Source organism: Ochotona princeps, chromosome 10 (assembly GCF_030435755.1).
Source record: "Ochotona princeps isolate mOchPri1 chromosome 10, mOchPri1.hap1, whole genome shotgun sequence".
In the NCBI taxonomy this organism is placed as follows: Eukaryota; Metazoa; Chordata; class Mammalia; order Lagomorpha; family Ochotonidae; genus Ochotona; species Ochotona princeps.
This window is the reverse complement of record NC_080841.1, coordinates 73060132-73075789: the sequence shown is the minus strand read 5'-3', so window position 1 is coordinate 73075789 and position 15658 is coordinate 73060132. Positions and strand designations below refer to the sequence as shown.

The 15658-nt window shown below is 43.6% G+C and overlaps 1 protein-coding gene across 7 annotated transcripts in view; it reads left to right on the top strand.

Annotated features, from left to right (window-relative positions):
- The window catches only part of CREM (cAMP responsive element modulator), a 71702-nt gene that overhangs the window by 15026 nt on the left and 41018 nt on the right, over positions 1-15658 (top strand). For all 7 annotated transcript variants that reach the window (XM_058669624.1, XM_058669619.1, XM_058669622.1 and 4 more), the window contains exons 2-3: positions 1663-1759; positions 10987-11110. In XM_058669624.1, the coding sequence (XP_058525607.1) occupies positions 1716-1759; positions 10987-11110 (168 nt within the window). In that variant the 5' untranslated portion in view covers positions 1663-1715. The remainder of the gene's footprint in view (positions 1-1662; positions 1760-10986; positions 11111-15658) is intronic.

The window sequence follows — 15658 nt, the reverse complement described above, 5'->3', positions numbered from 1 at the left end:
AACCATCAGGTCTCACTCCCCATGCTTGCCTGAAAGTTTCATGACCCAGTTACTGCAAATCACCCAGAATTCATCTCTCACCCACACTAAAACTGGCCTTATTCATGGGTGTCCCTAAGCAGCAATTTTATATCCTGAAAACCCAGAGCTCGCCGCTGGGTGGTCAGCAGGTAGAGCCTGACACCATTTGGTGCACTGGCTGCCCAAAGCCAAGGACTCGTTCACTGCCTTTCGTCAGTGGCTTTGGCCTGAGTCCCCAGCCTTGGATCCAGCCAGCAGGGGCACCTTCCACTGCTGCCACACTGCAGGGAATTGCAAGCCGCCCCCAACCCCAAGGCAGTTTCTTCTTTTTAAAAAATGGATTAAAGACTATTAAAAGGAAGTTTTGGGGAGGCTGACATTGTAGCTTAGTGATTAAAGCTGAGACCCACAGCACTGGCGTCCCTTATGGGTGCTGGTTTGGGTACTGGCCACTGTTCTCATCCAGCTCGCTGCTAATGGCCTGTTAAAGCAGCTGCTGGTGGCTGGCTCAAGTTCTGGGAACCCCTAGAGCCTAGTTGGGTGGCAAGCATGAAGCTTCTGGCTCGGGCTGTTGTAACTATCTGAGGAGTGAGTTAGTGAATGGAAGATCTCTCTTTGCCTGTATCTCTCTGTTTCTCTCTCTGTGTAATGCTTTCAAAATAATTTTTAAAAAATACGTATTAATTTTTATTGTAAAGACATTAGATTTACAAGGAGAAGGAGAAGCAGAGATCTTATTTTTTTAAAAGAATTATTTTATTTTTATTGGAAATTTAGATATATAGAGAGGAGGAGAGACAGAAAGGAAGATCTTCAACGGCCAGAGCTGTGCTGATCCAAAGCCTGGAGCCAGGAGACTCTTCCGGGTCTCCCATGCAGGTGCAGGGTCCCAAGCCTTTGAGCTGTCCTTGACTGCTTTCCCAGGTCACAAGCAGGGAGCTGGATGGGAAGCAGGGACACCAGAATTAGAACCGGTGCCCATGTGCTATCCCAGTGCGTGCAAGGCAAGGACTTTAGCTACTAGGCTACTGTGATGGGCCCAAGACAGAGATCTATCAACTGGTTCACTCCCCAAATGGTCACAATGGTCACAGCTGAGCCCATCTGAAGCCAGGAACCAGGAGCTGCTTCTGGGTCTACCAGGCTTGTGCAGGGTCCCAAGGCTTTGAGCCATACTCTGCTGCTTTTCTATGCCATAAACAGGGAGCTGGATGGAAAGTGGATCAGCTGGGACATGAACTGGTGCCCATATGGAATCCTGGCGCTAGAAGAATTAGCCAATTGCGCCAACGTACCAGACCATAAATAAAGGTTTTTTGTTTGTTTTGTTTTGTTTTGTTTTGTTTTGTTTTGCTTTTTCCTCCAAGATTTGGGGTAAGGTTTTAAAAGTCTTCATCTGTACCTGGCTGAATTTGACACAAATGAAAATTGCTTGAAAGCTTTATTATAATGGAATGAAATTTAAATGATAAATTTATGAGCTATTAGTGTGTAGTGAATGATTTCAGCAACATTGTTTTTTTCAATAGAAATAGTCTGAGAAATAGCACATCATTTAACTTCTATTGATTTTCTTGGCATGGTGTTAGAGATTTTAACTTTGAAAGATTAATATTATCTCTCATTGTAATTTTACTGCAGGATAGAGAAGAAAACGAGAAAGGAGCCAAGCAGTGATTACAGATGTCCTAATAATGAGTAAATGTAGCAGAAAAAAATATATTAAGACAAATCTAAGGTAGGTGGATGTATGCTTTTCTTATTTTGGTAGCCCTAAGTTGAAAGAGTAATGGAGGCATTAAACATGTACAAATACATACACAAACATATGAAGACATGTTACATTATTACTCAGCTACTTAATTAAGCTGTTCACATTCTACCATGTTCTTACCATTGCATGCAATGTCAGGGAGAGGCAGATACTCACATTTGGCTAAATGCTGAGTGCTGACCATATACTTCTATGCAAGGATTTAAATTTTTTTAAAATAACTTTTCATTTCCATTTCCTTGAACTTTTTGAAGTTCTCTCATTTAAGGACATGAACAGTTCAGTGGATTTGTAGAATTACAGGTATCCTGCGTTTTTGTCTTTTTTTTTTTTTTTTTTTTTTTTTTTTGCCTTTTAGGTTATGCTTGTACCGCTTATGCCCAATTTTTTTTAGAAGATTTATTTATTTTTATTGGGAAGTCAGATATACAGAGAGGAGGAGAGACAGAGAGGAAGATCTTTCGTCCGATGATTCATTCCTCAAGTCAGCGCAACGGCCGATGCTATGCTGATCCGAAGCCAGGAGCCAGGAACTTCTTCCAGGTCTCCCACACGGATGCATAGTCCCAAGGTTTTGGGCCGTCCTCAACTGCTTTCCCAGGCTACAAGCAGGGAGCTGGATGGGAAGTGGAGCTGCTGAGACAAGAACCGGCACCCATATGGGATCCCAGTGTTCAAGGCGAGGACTTTAGCCACTAGGCCACTGTGCCGGGCCCTATGCCTAATTTTTAAAAGCAAAGTTTCTACATTTTTTTTTTTTTAACAGAAATTGAAATATGTTTTTTTCCAATTTCCTTATGGTTACTTTCAGAGCCCTTCTGTTTCATCAGTTGGATTACTGTTTAGAGAAAATATATTTTCTATGACTTTTTTTGGTCAAGGTATTTAAAAATGAAGGGCAGAACAACTGTGATTTTCCTTTTCCAATTGAGTTATGTGTTTTACAAGAAAAATTTACAAAGGTAGTACAGCTGCTCTGCAGTGCAGCTTGTCTTTGCCAGTCAGATACAATTGAAATTTTTTAAGTTTATTGGTAATTGAATAGTGTAATCATAAGAAACTACCAGTGTCGTATTTTTTTTAGCCCCATATCTCCTTCTCATGTCTTCGTTACCAATTTACGTGTTAAACCACTTTTCTGGGTACCCAGAACAGTGTTCCTTGAAAATGTTTTTGCTGAGGCAGCATTGGCAGCAATGCTCAACATTCCGTAGGGGCATTGGTTCAAGTCCTGGGTGTTCCACCTGCTGTCTGCTGCTTGCTAATGGACTTGAGAAAGCAGTAAACAGTAGCAATAAACAGTAGCTACAACGGCCGGAGCAGAGCCGATCCAAAGACAGGAGCCTGGAGCTCTTCTGGGTCTCCCACACGGGTGCAGAGCAATAACTACTATAATTCCACTTTCAAAAAATAGTTCATCCTAGAAATATTTAAAATTTTGGGCCCGGCGGCGTGGCCTAGCGGCTAAAGTCCTCTCCTTGAAAGCCCCGGGATCCCATTTGGACGCCGGTTCAAATCCCGGCAGCTCCACTTCCCATCCAGCTCCCTGCTTGTGGCCTGGGAAGGCAGTCGAGGACGGCCCAAAGCTTTGGGACCCTGCACCCGCATGGGAGACCCGGAAGAGGTTCCTGGTTCCCGGCATCAGATCGGCACGCACCGGCCCGTTGCGGCTCACTTGGGGAGTGAAACATCTGATGGAAGATCTTCCTCTCTGTCTCTCCTCCTCTCTGTATATCTGACTTTGTAATAAAAATAAATCATTAAAAAAAAAGAAATATTTAAAATTTTAATGGAAATTTCTGTGTAGTTGTTGTTTTAAGATTTATTCATTTATTTGAAAGAATTTCAGAGAGGGATAAATATATAGAGGGATTTTCTATTTCATAATTCACTTTCCAGATGGCCACAATGGCCAGGCTTAACCAGGCCAAAGCTAGGAGCCAGCAGCTCTATCTGGGCTTCCAGGTGCCTTAATAGAAAGCTGGATCCGAAGTGCAGCAACTAGGACCTAATTAATCCATTACATTACAGTGCAGACACTGAGGATCCTGTGTCTTTAAAATGATAGCTTGATTCAATTGGGTTCCAATTTATTCAGAGCAAGTTGAATAGTATTTTTTTAATCAAAAAAGGAAATGGTTTGTTAAATAATATATAGGAGATTTTAGAAAAATATTAACCTTATAAGAAAAGAATATTATTGCGGTAAGTGGTTTATAAGTTTAAGTATGCTCATTTTAGGAAATCCTTATTTGTCTTTAGAATTGAGGAATCTAATATTTGCCAGTATTTTGTTTACAATTACAATGATTATGGACTTTATGTTTTAGTTTTCTGTTGTTTCATATGTTTTTATTTTTAAATACTCTGTGATATATAATTTCTAACTGATTCTTCACCCCTCTAATAGATTAAGATTAAAATAGTGCATTGTTAATCAATTTACTATCAATTCTAGTGTAACTGCATTTACTGTTTGTCTGTTCTAGAAAGTTCTGGAAGTGTATACTAGCATACATTTAGCTGTAATGAGCAATGCAGAATTATAATGGATCCATCTCTTAATACTGGCATGAATCAGCTCCACCCAGAGCAGCTGACGCAGGTTGTCAGCACTGGGTCCTCTGTGTCACGACAGTGCTTGAAAGTGACTGGGAACGTGATTAGACACTTAAATGTTAGTTGAATCTTTTGCCTTGAGGCTATACAGGAGCACAATTGGGTATCAATCAAGTAAGCACAGGTATGGTTACGGGATATGTATTTTAAGTTGCTAGTGTCAAACTTATTTAGATGATTTTTACCATAGATTAAACTGATTTTGGTTTCGAAGTTTTACTGAATGACAGGTCCTGAGTACTACAGTAAGTACTGGAAAATAATACTAAAGTGACAGAGAAGAGTCCATACATCCGGTACAGAAGTCACAGTATTTCTGAATGAGGAGTGTGTGATGACAGCTGCAAAAGTATGCCATTACTGTAAAATGTCTGAACAGGAATACTCAGGGCACTGGCTATGTCATAAGACCTCTTTGTCATCTCTGTCAGGCTACCTTTTGTGTGCCCTGTAGGAACTCAGCCTGTCTAAATCTTACTGTTACTGCTACACTTAGATCTGACCATCACTTAGCCTTCCAAAAAGATTGACTGATTGATTTAACACTTATAATAGACACTGTGCTAGGCCCTGAGAACACATAGAACTCTGTAAGATGGGGCTCCATCTTGGTGCAGCTCACACTGATATTAAAGTGCTGGGTGAACAAATGCATTGTGTGCTAAGCAAGGCTGTAGTGGAGGTGTTGCCCAAAGTGCTTTGGGCACTCAGGAGAAGATAATGAATTCTGCGCAGGAATAGGCTTTGAAAGATGGTGTCCTAATGGATGAGGGCGGGAAATCAGGGAAAGAGGGTGCTGATGAGAAGCGAGAGAGCAATCTGCAAATTCCGTGTCCCACAAAGTAAACGTGATGGGAGAGCTTGAGGGAGTGTGTGAACTGGGAAGATGGGGCGTTGTGGGCAGAGTGGGATTATGGAGTTTGTTTCAGAGCTGGGGCAGTTTTGCATACCGAAAGGATCTGGCCAGCTCCTTGAGGGGACAGCTGGGTGAGAGATAGTCCCCTCCTCAGGATATCAAACACACTGGATGGCACAGAGGAAGGCTTGCAGTCAGGGGCCAGGCTTTCATTTTTACCTTGCAGGTAAACAAAGGTTAATCAGAGGTCATATGCATGCAGGATTGTACCACTGAGCTCCTTTAGCCTCCAAGGAACAAAGTGTGTGTGTGGTTTTTTTTTTTTTTTTTTTTTAAGATTTTTATTTATTTTTATTGGGAAGTCAGATATACAGAGAAGAGGACAGACAGGAAGATCTTCTGTCCGATGATTCACTCCCCAAGCAGTCACAATGACCAGAGCTGAGCTGATCTGAAGCCAGGAGCCAGGAGCTTCTTTTGGGTCTCCCACGCGGGTGCAGGGTCTTAAGACCTTGGGGCATTCTCGACCGCTTTCCCAGGCCACAAGCAGGAAGCTGGATGGGAAGCAGGGCTGCCAGGACATGAATCAGTGCCCATATGGGATCCTGGTGCGTGCGAGGCAAGGACCTTATTGTCTAGGCTACTACGCTGGGCCCAGGAAGAAGTGTTTAGATGGGAGTGGAAGGGGAGTAGCTGGGAGACAGCAGTGAGGACAGAAGTGGATGCCCAGTCAGTGTTCTCCGGACTAGGTATGGAGGCTGAGCAGCTCCCACGTGTAGCACATGCCAGGCAGCATGCAAAGGTTTGGAAGGAGCAGAAGGGAGGAGTTTTACTGGGTTGAAGGGAGCACTAGGAATGAGAATGAAGAGAAAATATAGCAGGAGCTTGCGTCTCCCACAGTGAGTAGAGAAACAGGAATGTGAGGTGTTGATGGATGATCCTGGTGTGGGTGCAGGAATGGCACAGTTCGGTATGGCTTAGGAACAGCCCCCGTGTCCATGACTTGGGGTCTTGAAAGTGGACTGTATTAACTGTGGGGAGCAGCTGCATGGCTGTGTGGTCCATTCTTGGCCTAGGAGATGATGATGGGTAATGCCAAGTGGTAGCCCTTGAGGAACCTGATGGAGGAAGGCTGTTGACCTTATGTTTCTGACTGCTGTTCAGTGGGAAGCTCGGGACATCGTGATTGTCCTGATGTGGAGTTTGTTGGAGGTGATTTTTTTTTTTGCAGTTGACCTGGTTCTGACAGACACATAATTCTAGCTTTGGAGTTTGGTGGATGAACATGACTCAAAAAAGAAGATAAGGAAAGGGACAGATATGTATGAAAATGCTAAGAAGTGATGCTTGATAAGAGGGAAGTGTAAATAAATGAAGATTTGAGAACCACCTGAGATTTGAGGACACTGAAAGGATAAGGACAAAGGACTGAATGGTTGCAAATGTCCACGAGAAAACAAAGTCAGAACCATTCAGAATGATAGCATGGCTAGCTAGCTAGCTGATAGATAGACAGATATCTCTGCTAATGTTCCTGGGAGACCAGCAGAGCATGACCCAAGCACTTAGGCCTTGCCACACCACATGGGGGACCTGAGTGGAATTCCAGGTTCCTGGGTTTTGGCCTGGCTGCAGCTATTGTGGCCATCTGGGGAGTGAGTGAACCAGTTGGTAAAATCTATCTCCCTTTTCCTGTCTTTGTCATTCTGCCTTTCAAATAATAAATAAACAAATATCATTTTTTAAAATAAACAAGAGTCGGCCTGGCATAGTAGCCTAGAGGCTTAAGTCCTCACCTTGCACGCACCGGGATTCCATATTGGGCGCCAGTTCATATCCCGGCATCCCTGCTTCCTATCTAGCTCCCTGCTTGTGGCCAAGGAAAGTAGTGGAGAACGGCTCAAAGCCTTGGGACCCTGCACTGGCGTGGGAGACCTGGAAGAGGCTCCAGGCTCCAGGCTTCGGATCGGCTCAGCTCCAGCCATTGGGGTTGCTTGGGCAGTGAATCAGTGGTCAGAAGATCTTCCTCTCTGTCTCTCCTCCTCTCTGTATATCTGACTTTCCAATAAAAATAAATAAACCTTAAAAAAATAAAGACAGATGAAATTATAAAAGGCGAAAGATTTATATGATCTGAAGAGAAACCAGAGTATGAGACAGACGAAATTGTGACATTTGTTTGATAACTTAGTCTCTTATTAAAAAAAAAAAAAAAGAATCCTGAACAGTTTAGTTTTATCTTCTTAAGAATTTTTAAAAAAGCTTTTGGGGTGATAAAAGTTTTCTTGAATTCTGTTACGTGTATTCCTCTGGCCTTAAAGTATCCTAGGCATAATAAGCTTTTTCTTGATGACTCAGGGTAGTCACCGAAGGTAACTCATGAAGCTTTGGTTTGTTTTGTATGAAGAAGTAAGCGCCTTTGTCCGCTGTGAACCCATGTCGCATGTACCTGGAGCTCTGGATCTGTTAGCACGCATTATGTAATGTCCTCCTCCTTGTAAAATGTTACCATTTCTATCCACTATACTCAGAAACTATATAAATAAGCCTTTTCTTTGGAAGAAGTGTTGGTAGGGAGCCTGGTGGTTCAGATACCTGCATCCCACCATCATAGCATGTAGGTTTGATTCCCAGCTTCCTGCCAGTGTAGGAATGATGACTCAAGGAAAGGCGTTCCTGTCCCCAGTGTTGGAGGCCTGGGTTCATTTGCCAGCTGTGTACACAGCCCCAGCTGCTGCATGCATCTTGGGAGTGACCAGCAGGTAGGAACATTCACTCACTTCACCTCCCGCCATGTGTCTGTGTCTGTGTGTCTGCCTATCTGCCGACTTCCTTCTCAAAGGAAGAGTTCATGGCTTGCATGTATGAATAAGGAGAAGTTCTTTGCATTTGAGAAGTTTTCATGTATACACTTTGGGCCATTTCTTTTGCTTGTTAATATGAAACTTTTTGCTTATTGCCTTGGTTCTTTTTTTTCCCCCTAATATTTATTTTGGTTTATTTGAAAGACAGAGTGATAGAGAGAGGGAGAGATGGATAGAGATTGTCCGTCTGTTAGTTTTTTCCCCAAATGGCTGTAATGATCAGGCCTGGGCTAGAGCAAAACCAAGGATCAAGAACTCTACCTGGTAATGAAGTTAAATAATTAAAAAAAAAAAAAAAAAGAACTCTACCTGGGTCTCTCACATGCAGAGTAGGAATGCACCTTCCCCGTGCATTAGCAGGGAGCTGGATCTAAAGCAGAGCAGCTGGAACTCAAACCAACACTTGGATGCTGATGTCGCTGATGGTGGCCTAACGAGTTGTGCCATGACACTGGTCTCTGTAGTCTGGTTCTTAACCAGACAGAATTTTGTTAATATCAAACAGTTCAAACTTAAAAAACTTTTTTAAAATATATTTTATTTTTATTTGAAAGGCAGAGTTACAGAGAGAAGGAGAGAGAGAGCAAGCGAGAAGGAGGGGGAGAGAAATTTTATCTGCTGGTTCACTCCCCAAATGGCTGCAAAGCTGGAGCCGAGCCAATCCAAAGCCAGGAACCAGGAGCTTCCATCAGATCTCTCATGTGGTTGCAGGGGCATAAGGACTTGAGCCATCCTTCATTGCTTTCCCAGTCCATAAGCAGGGAGCTGGATCAGCCGGGGAGGAGCCAGGACTAGAACTAGAACTAGAACTGGGATGGAGCAGCACAAATAAGGCAACATTTCACAGAGTTCCAAGTACTCCTGGTAGGGCATGCTTTGTGGTAAAGAGGTTTGGTTTGGGGTCAGATACTGTAAGAAAATGCTGACTCCTGGGTCTGCACCAAGACATAGGTCACATCCCCAGCCTTCTAGATGTGCTACAGCTAAGAAGTCCTTTCAATCTTGAACACGTACAGTGTTTTGGCCCTCTTCTCAGGGAATACCTTTTCACACCCTGAGAACCAGTCTTTGGGAGCTGCTCACACAGCAGAGACAGGGAGTGGACGCAAGCAGTTGCGTGATGATGACTCATGTTTAGTTAGAGTTGGTGAGCCTGTGCTGGGAAGCAGTAAGAAGAGGTCAAGGGATTGGAGAATATTAAAGGAAAAGATATTTTCCCATGGTGAGCTCTAGGTGTTTATTTTGGTGAACCTGCTTTTGGGCCCAGTGTGGTAGCCTAGCAGCTAAAGTCCTCACCTTGCCTGCTTGTGGCCTAGGAAAGCAGTCAAGGATGGCCCAAAGCCTTGGGACCCTGCACCCATGTTGGAGACCCGGAAGAGTCTCCTGACTCCTGGCTTCGGATTGGCTCAGTTCCAGCCATTGCGGCCAGTTGGGGAGTGAATCAGCCACTTGGGGAGTAAATCAGCAGACGCAAGATCTTTCTCTCTGTCTCTCCTTTCTGTATATCTCATCTTCCAATAAAAATAAATAAATCTTTAAAAAAGAAACTGCTCTAAATGTCATGGTCAATTGTAAGTATTTAAATGACTATCTAGTATTCCCTGTAGCGAACAGGTGTGAGAATGGCTTTAGCTAACGGCTAGAGAAATGCGAAAATCTGATTATTAAATCTGGAGAAACTATTGGAAGTTTAAACTTCACAGTTCTGAGTGGCTGATACACACGTATACACGTACATGTATTTAAACTACTAAAGTGAAAAACAATTGTCATGGACAATTGAAAAGAAGTACTATCCCAGGCAGCAGTTCCTATAAATAAGTTTTAAAATGTTACTTTTGCTTATTTGATTTGTATGTTGTCCTTTCCTTTTAATAGAATAAAGCGTAGTGGGGCAGGCGGTTGGTGCAGTGGTTTCACGTGCCTCTTCTGTCACCCACATCTCACCTTGGAGCACCTCGGTGCAAGCCTTGCCTCCACTCTCAGGCCCATCTTTCTGCCCGTGCACACCCTGCTGCCAGCAGGGGATGACTCTAGGGTGGGTCCCTGCCGCAGGGACCCCGGGGGACTTCTGTGCTCCTGACCGGCCCAGCTGTGGCTACTGGAAACATGGAGAAGATGGGCAGTTGCCGTGTGTGTGTGTGTGTGTTTGTGTGTGTGTGTGCGCGCTTTTCAAGTAAATAAGATAGTTTTTAAAAGGTAAGATTTTCTGGAAAGAGATGTACCTTCTTGGAACACTCCAGGCAGAAATCATTAACTGAAATTGAATTCATAGGCAAACTAACATCACATTGAACGTGCTTCCTGGAGAAGCTAATATCTCATTATTAACTGGAGAGCTCCAGTAGTAAGGAAAAGAAAAAGTAGCCAACTCATTGATTTTGTTTGAGAGGCTTGTTTATCAGAAAGTAACCAGTCTGAGCAGAGCAAGGCACATTTTTATGTTTAAGCACATTTAACGTAGTTCTTTGATACTGCATAGTAATACAAAGTGTATTGGCTTTGAGAATCCGTAGGAAACTTAATTTTGTGTTTCATTCACACTGAACAGGAGACCTCAAATAACTATTCAACTTTACTATAAGATATTCTAAGTTTTAAAACGAGCTAATTCCCATAAGACATTTTGCAGTGGTCCCCTAGAAAATGTTGACATCTGGTGAGTAGAGAAGATACTTTAGTTTGGAAGGTTAGGATTCTGCTACTAAATTTATTTCTTGTGAAAATAAGCGTGCGGTTAGATGTCAGAAATGACTGTCAGAAAGCAAGGCAAAAATGTTATTTTCCATAGTTCCAGATGTTTCACATAGGGCCTTAATATTCTTCTTTTGTAATGTTTTTTTTTTTTTCAGACAAATGACCATGGAAACAATTGCATCTCAGCAGGATGGAAATGGAGCAGATTCTGTGGCTGAGAGCAAATCTGCTCGCATGCAGACTTCACCTGGTCAGAATCCAGTCCCTACTTTAGCCCAGGTAGGCAGAGGGAAGGCACTTATCATACAGTGGCAGTTGTCATACAGGGAAGTGAAAATGACGTGCAGATTCTGTTCCCTTGCAGCCCATCTTTAATTGCCCACAATCCTTGGTTACCAATCATTCCTGCTGATTTGGGTTTGAAGATTGATATTCTAATTCCTTTTTCCTTGTGACAGATACTTAGCCTTTGCACTACCTCCACCACCATCATCACCACCACCATTGTGGGAAGGAAAAACAAAACCCCTGCATAATATGTAATTCTCACGCTATTATTTGGAGGATTCCTGGAAACTGATGTGGTTCTAATATTCTTAGCTATGAAGAAGACAGAAATTTTATTAGCCTGGTATACATTTGACTTTTTGTCCCTTTTTTCCCCCCGTTATGTCTTAAACTTTGACTTCAGAGAGTACTAACTTATTTGGTGCCTAACATTTATTTCAAATATGTAATAAACACCAGTATGTTTCTTTATTGTTTAATTAGCTCATGCAAGATCTATTGAGTGCCCACTCTGTATAGATGCATACACATATGCCCTTAAACAATCACATGATTTCCTGAACAAGGTGGGCAGATGACTTTATAATTCTAATAGCATTAGAAATACTGTACAATGTTATGAAATGAGTGAGGATTACAGAGGAGGGGGCATGCAGCCAGCTACACAAGTCATTTTTCCCTTGAGTGGAAGTTTGTTGCGAGGATAAGGGTAATTTCCTGGAGCCCAAAGCCCACAGTCACAGGGCACAGCTGGGACCTCAAGGCGGGCTGGAGGCGAACTTAGTAACAGCAGCAGAGGAATGGAGACATTTGGCAGAATGTCCTGGGCTCCAAATACTCTTGAGGTATTTTCAGATGCTCATCCAGTTTAGATCACTAGTAACCACGGGGTGGACCTGGCAGTCAGGAGCTACAGAGGGAGCCACAGAGGGAGTGCAGTGGCAGTGCAGGGGAGGTGAGATGTGAACAGCATTTTGAAGGGAGAATGAAAAGGGGCCCTGGACTGAGGGGCAGGCCCTGGGGAGCAGGAGGCCTGTCATGGATCACTTCAGGACAGATGGGCCCCAGAGACAGTTCTTGGCTTTGCTTTCCAGGTCGCTGGTACACACCCACTCGTCCCTGGAGGCTTTCTCCCAGAGTCCTGTGTAGCTCTGCCTGCCCCACAGAGCTTCGCTGCCTTGGAACATAAACAGGCCAACCTTTTGCTTTAACCAAAAAAAGGGGAGTGATGGGAGAGAAACACAATATTTCCCCTTTCTTCTCCTTTTTTCTTTTAAATCTGCACATTCATTATAGAAACTTAATAAAATATTAACACATTCAGAGAGTAGATAGTTGTTAACATTTTGGTGTCTATTGCTTTACTCTTTTCTATCTCTGAAGAAGGAATATAACGGAACAAATAGCAATTTTTGTTTCTTTCTTGAAGGTGGGCTCATGCGGAGTCTGTAACTCTGTCTTCCTTTGCTGAAGTTGTGGTTGAGGCTTCCTCCTTCTATCTGGACTTCCTTTGGCTCCTGGCTGGCTGATTAAGTACATTCCCCCTCAGGCTTTGTCGGCACAGTGGACCCCAGGTCTGGGGAAGGTCATGGGTAACCCTGAGTGAGACTCTGTGATCCTGTGAGAAGCTGCTAGGAGGTCCAGCAATAGGAAGTCTGAAAAGTACCCTTGGATTTATGTGGTTTTGGAATTGAAGTAGATAGAAATGACGTTGTATTTTAGTAAGTTGAGGATTAAATAAGAGAAGAAATAAAAATTGGAAATATAGACATTCAAGAACTATGTCTGTGAAATGATTTTTGCGACACAATGGGTTTTGAGAGCCAAAGAGAGCTAGGGGCTGGTGTCGTGGCATAAAAGGTTAAACTGCCACTTGTGGTGTAAGTATCCCATTATCAGAGTTGGTTTGATTCCTGGCTGTTCCACTTCCACTCCAGCTTCTTGCTAAGGCAGCAGAGGATGACCCAAGTTTTTGGGTTCCTGACACCCCTGTCAGGGAGACCCCGATGGAGGTGCTAGCTCTTAGCTTCTGGCCATTTGAGGGAGTGAACCAATGAAAGGAAGAGCTATCTGCCTTCCTGTCTCCCATCCCTCTTCCTCTTTCTCTCTCCCCACTTTCCTTCTATCACTCTGCCTTTCAAATAAAGAAGTCTCAACAACAATAATAAAAAAAGAACTATGATGTGGGAGAGTCAGGAATGCTTTGAATACAATGGGGAGGGGTGTGGGGAACAGAGACTTGTGAGCAGATGGAGTCCAGGAACAAGAAAAGGCCTGTGGTTTCCATTTACCATGCTGCTGCCCAAACCCCAGGTATGTGAACTGTGGCTGTTTAGGAAGTCTGTCTACCAAGTTCATGGATTCCATTTTTTTTTTTTTCATATGGAAGTGTTTGATCAAAAAGTAAACTGTAGCCTTATCTTCAGTTACCCAATAACTACCCTATGTGCCATGTGTTGTGTTATCTCAAACTGTCTCTTGATGAATGTTGTTATTTTACAATCCTTTATTGTCTGAGAGGATTAGGGGATGAAGTCATTGTTAACCCTTTAATGTATGTATGCCCAAAGCAATAATTCCTGGTGGACCATCCTTGCTGGCTACTTGTCCCCTCTTCAAATCTGAGGATTGTCAACCCCCTGATGGTTTAATCTTGAATAAAGAGGAATGTGTAACACTTAACTTTTTTGACTGTGATGTGGGCTTGGGGTTTACTCATTCCCGTTTCTGCTCCCGACTCTTGCCTCACACCTAGACAAGCATTCTAAAGTACAGATGTACATGAGATGCCAAAGTGATAGAATTGATTCAGGTGGCAAAGAGAGTGAGCACCCACATGCTTGCACCAACAGAAACATGTGAGCCTGGGTTGCTCCACACAAAGAAATAGTTATCATGAGTGGGCAGTGGGCCAGAAGGTTGCTCAAGGGAATGGGGAGGGGAGACAGGTCACCTGGCAGCATTTGCAACCCCTCCCAGCTTTTGACCTCTGATGAGGCAGGGGTCAGGCGTCTAAAGGCGCCAGGCCACCTGGGAATTGTGTGTCTTCTTCACAAGTTGGATTGGTGATTAACGTCTGTATTTTCATGGCCTCTCCATCCCTTTACTCCCACCGAACCTCGTCAGTCAGTCCCTGAAGAAACAGATGCTTCCCTGGGAAAAGGAAGCATTTTGATGCACAAAGTAGGAGGGTAGAGTTACATCCGGGGGCTCGCAGTTACTTCTGGCTCAGCAGACCTCAACTGCCTACCTACCCATCACACATCATCTACCTGCTCAAGTGGTCTTCACACAGTGTGAGAAAGAAGTGGCAACAGAAAGACTGTGTCTGATGTCTTCTGGGGGTGGGAGGAGTTGTGACTGTGCGGCCTTTCCTAGAGCTTGGTGCCGTGCGGTCATCCCACAGAGCTTGCTCCTGGCCCACACGCCTCTGTTCTGCCCAGGGGAGGTGCCAGGACACCCAGGATCCCTCGGATCATGGAAGCCTTGCTCTTCTGCTCCAAAGGAAAGTAAGTGGTGAAAACACCACCCGCTCACAGGCCCCGAGATGGCAAAAGAATCACAGGTTCTGTAGTATGAGTAGGAGTTCTTGCTGTCTGGAGTATCTTTATAATTTTTTTTCCTTGACAAGCTGGTGTCTTGTTTATTAAATGTGTGTGTTGATGTGTAAGACTCAATTCCACCTGACCCTGGAAAAAATTCTTGGTAATAATTTGGAGAGCCTATTTTCGGTAACCAATACAGGAGGAACCTGCTTCCAAAGTGATGAAAAGCTGAAATACTCTGTAGACAAGTACTTTAAAAATAGTTACGGGCCCGGCGGCGTGGCCTAGCGGCTAAAGTCCTCGCCTTGAAAGCCCCGGGATCCCATATGGGCGCCAGTTCTAATCCTGGCAGCTCCACTTCCCATCCAGCTCCCTGCTTGTGGCCTGGGAAAGCAGTCGAGGATGGCCCAAAGCTTTGGGACCCTGCACCCGTGTGGGAGACCCGGAAGAGGCTCCTGGTTCCCGACATCGGATTGGCGCGTACCGGCCCGTTGCAGCTCACTTGGGGAGTGAAACATCGGACGGAAGATCTTCCTCTCTGTCTCTCCTCCTCTCTGTATATCCGGCTTTCCAATAACAATTAAAAAAATATATATTTTAAAAAAAATAGTTACACTTAGATCTGCTGGAAATAATCTTTGAATGAGCAGTAGAAATTAAGACTTTTGCTGTGAAAGGTTCCCAGCCTGAGTAGAACAGTGATCTTACATGTTTACACATTTAATAACCATTGAGATGTCATGGCGCTTACCTCATGCGCTTTCTTTTTTCCTTTGCAGTATTTTAAGCAGCTCTGCATATGTCAGGCATCATGCCATGTTATTCCTATTTAGTTTTAGGCATGCAAGTCTTAAAAAAACATTATGGATACTTTCTTACATAACCATATGTCCTCATACTTAATGAAGTGCATTTTAATTCCCCGGTACAGTAACACAGTGTGTTTTCACATTTGTTCTTTATCTCACAACGTGTGACTTACGCTGACAGCTCT